The sequence below is a fragment of the Aplysia californica genome, unplaced genomic scaffold (genome assembly GCF_000002075.1).
Source record: "Aplysia californica isolate F4 #8 unplaced genomic scaffold, AplCal3.0 scaffold00063, whole genome shotgun sequence".
NCBI lineage: Eukaryota > Metazoa > Mollusca > Gastropoda > Aplysiida > Aplysiidae > Aplysia > Aplysia californica.
In genome coordinates, this window is record NW_004797333.1 from 1,161,421 (window position 1) to 1,164,795 (window position 3,375).

Consider the following 3,375-nt stretch of genomic DNA (forward strand, 5'->3'; position numbering starts at 1 on the left):
TCTATCTCTCTATCTCTCTATCTCTCTATCTCTCTATCTCTCTATTTGCAGCAAATGAATGTTGGTTTACCACTTATCCGAAGGAACTTTATTCAGTTTTTACATTGTGTTTATTTTCCTACAAACAAGCCTCAAACCTATGTAACGACATGTGTAACGTTTCTTCTGTTCCTCGGGAATAATGGCTTACATCAGCAGTAAAGTACTGGAAACCTGATCAAAGTGTCGTAGTCCGCATATTTTTTTAGATTGGGGTTGCCTCGGGTAATAATAATGATTGTGCTAAAGGTCTCTTCTTTAGATGGACGTAGAATTAAGATCTCAACTGTTCAGTGTTAATTCTTCGTTGTCATGGAACTAGCGAAAAGGAAGAAAGAGAACCTGGACAGCTAAAATTTGATTTGTATTAGTCAAAAATGTAAACCTTTGCCATCTCCCCATCTCCCGGTCAGAGCGGCATTTAGATCTGCTTTTGTAAACGCTTTGTTTCCTTATTGAAAGCATTGTGGTCTCACCGCAGAATGCCATTCTTTCACAAATTCTTATTTTACTTTTAACCTAGTGCTATTTCCTCCAATTAAAACTTTAAAGAATGCAATGTTTTATTTTATCGTATTTCTTTCCGCAGGAAACTGCCAAGAAAGGGAAAGCGAAAACGGTAAGATGTGTTACCGCGATGCAGACTGTTATTAATTGCGATATTGCTTATGTAATGTTTAATATGTGTGCTTTGGCCGTCTTTCAGTAATGAAATCTCTGAGGACTAGTCCTCATCAAATGTTGGTACCATGCCCAAATATCACGCGCATGATTTACGATTTCGCCAAGTCTTATCGGATGCGCTCTCATTATAATCTACATTGTAGTTTTTAACCCATCTACTTGAACTAAGAAGTGAAGTGTTCCCTACGATCTGTCTGGTATGTCTTCGTCGACCAGAGGCACTCGGCAGCCAGTGACAGGCCTTTGAAATGTCCACCCCTGCTCTTGAAGCAGATCAAAGCAACCGATGTTGACTTGTCTCGTGTACCTTTGTGTTTGAATGGTTCGTTTTAAGTTAGCCTCACAGTGCGAGCTAATCTTGAAACGAATAATCTTTGAAAGGATGTCGGTGTGGCCATCTGGGATGCGGGTGGTTGGAGGGTGCCATCGGCAGGTCCCACTTTCCTTCTCTGTTGTGTTTGTCTGTCTTTCCTCAGCACTAAAATAAAGACCATTGTTTCGATGTGCTTCTTTTTACTAAAACCATCTGGCATGTCACTCACTGACACATGTAGTATGCTTCTTCCAGTTTGTGATTTGGTCATCTGTTCGTTATCATGTGACTTTGACGTCGAAATTCTAGGCTTTTCTGTCCTAAATACAAGTGTGTTTTTGTGGTTTTGTGTTTATGTGTCTTTGTTAGTGTCTTTGTGTGAGTGTCTTTGTTAGTGTCTTTGTGTGAGTGTCTTTGTTAGTGTCTTTGTGTGAGTGTCTTTGTTAGTGTCTTTGTGTGAGTGTCTTTGTTTGAGTGTCTTTGTGTGAGTGTCTTTGTGCGTTTTTGTCTTTGTGTCTTTGTGTGGTGTGCTTCGTGTGTGGGGTGTGTGTGCTGTAGGGAACCTTTCGGGATTTTTAAAGTATATTTTTAACTGTATTTGTATGTACTTCATTAGGCAATTTTGAACCTCCAAATGTATACATTAGTGTATTATTTTGTTTAAAAGAGCTCTTATCTGAACGCATACATTAACTTGCTCCCATGCTTGTTTTCCTTTGATCACTGTTAGCCTTTGGTGTACCTTCTTTTTTCCTCAGCCTGTCGAGCAACCAAAGAGAGGAAAGAAAGCCAAGAAGTGAGATTGTGTTCAATTTATTGCATTCTGCTTTAATGAAATTGTTCATTTTCCAAAAAATAAATTATATATTGCAATTAACACACGCTTTACTTGTTCAATATACTTTGACTGAAGAAGCAGTGTTCTCGGGTCTAAACAGTTCTGTTGACTCGTAGTTGACGGTTTTTCCCATCTTTTGTGGAAAGAGGGGACAGGGGGAGGGAGGGAGACCAAACGGTCACTTTTAAAATTAAAGATATTGATCGGGTATGATCAGTTAGCTTAGGCTGTATTTGTAGCCCTTAAAACAAGGTAGGTACCCAGCAAATTTGTACAAAATAAGGTAAAGCTTTTTTTGAACAGAATGTCCAAGCCAGTGACGACTTGTACAACTTATCAGTGGGAATCGTACCTTAGCCCTCAAGACAAAGGACTTTTTCTGTGAAGTACGTTACCTTGAACTTCTGTCTTGAAAATCGACGACTGAAATTGTGCCAAAGCTTTTTTTGAAATAGTACACTAGGATGTTTGATTAAACTGCAGCTCGTCAGAGTGGGTGGTTGGTGGGTGCTCTGGTGTGGTTTACTCCTTGTTTCCTATCAAACGTCTATCGTCCTTATCTACCGTCCCTCTATTTTGTTTTTGTTACTCTCATGTAACACCTAATCTTCGGCACTTTTTGACCTTGTGTTGTGCCTTTAAACTCTTTAGTAAAACAATAAAACAAGCCTGTCAGATGGTATCAAATGATTCCGCTTTATGATCACATTACTTTACTAGTTGTGCAGTAATCCTGATCCCGCCCACAAGCCGCATATGACGTGATTGAAACTGAGTCTTGACATCTCCATAGACAAGAGTGGGTGGGCGCTATGTGGGTGACCTGAGATCGTTTTTAGTTTTAGTAAGTTATGGCATTTGCAACACAATGTCATTAGTGCCGAAGATTAGGGGTATTGCCCAAGAGTTAAAAACACCAAAAGTGAGATCAGGGTGATAAATGGTTGACAGAAAAGGAGCAAACCACACCAGAGCACTTGCGACCTGAAATCCATCCTCTGATGGTTAAAAGTGGCAGATGGGATTTCGATGTGCGTGTGTGTGGTGGGGAGGGGGTAAGATGGTGTTCGTGGTACGCAAGTAGTCTAACCTTGAGCCATACCTGAGCTTTCTTTTAAACGCACACGCATTGGTCACAACTATGGATATCGCCACTTTGTCTGGTTAGTTTTACGCAGTTGATACAGAATGCAGAAATGTTTTTAAACTCATTTGCCACAGACAAAAGGCTGTCTGTGGGTTTCTCTGATGTACCGTCCCCCCTCCCTGGGAAAAAAAGAAAGAAAAACAAAATAAAATAAATTAGATATTAAAAACCGGGGACTCAAAGGATTTTTTGGTCGAATAAAAATCCAATGGCTTCTTGAGCAAAATGCCTCCACACATACCAACCTTCTCAATGAGTTGGTTGCATTCGATGACTTTTACAACTTGTAGATGGATGATGAAATCTAGATGGGTCTGTTGAACATTACAAAAGCCTTTGTTTCTGCATAGTTCA

The 3,375-nt window shown here is 39.9% G+C and overlaps 1 protein-coding gene across 1 annotated transcript in view; it reads left to right on the top strand.

The window, feature by feature from the left end:
• The window catches only part of LOC101860877 (mitotic apparatus protein p62), a gene marked incomplete in the record, with an annotated part of 20,297 nt that extends 18,384 nt beyond the window's left edge, over positions 1 to 1,913 (top strand). Inside the window, 2 exon segments of the mRNA XM_013079791.2 lie at positions 629 to 658; positions 1,795 to 1,913. Of these exon segments, the coding sequence (XP_012935245.1) occupies positions 629 to 658; positions 1,795 to 1,836 (72 nt within the window).
• Between the last annotated feature and the right edge of the window lie 1,462 nt (positions 1,914 to 3,375).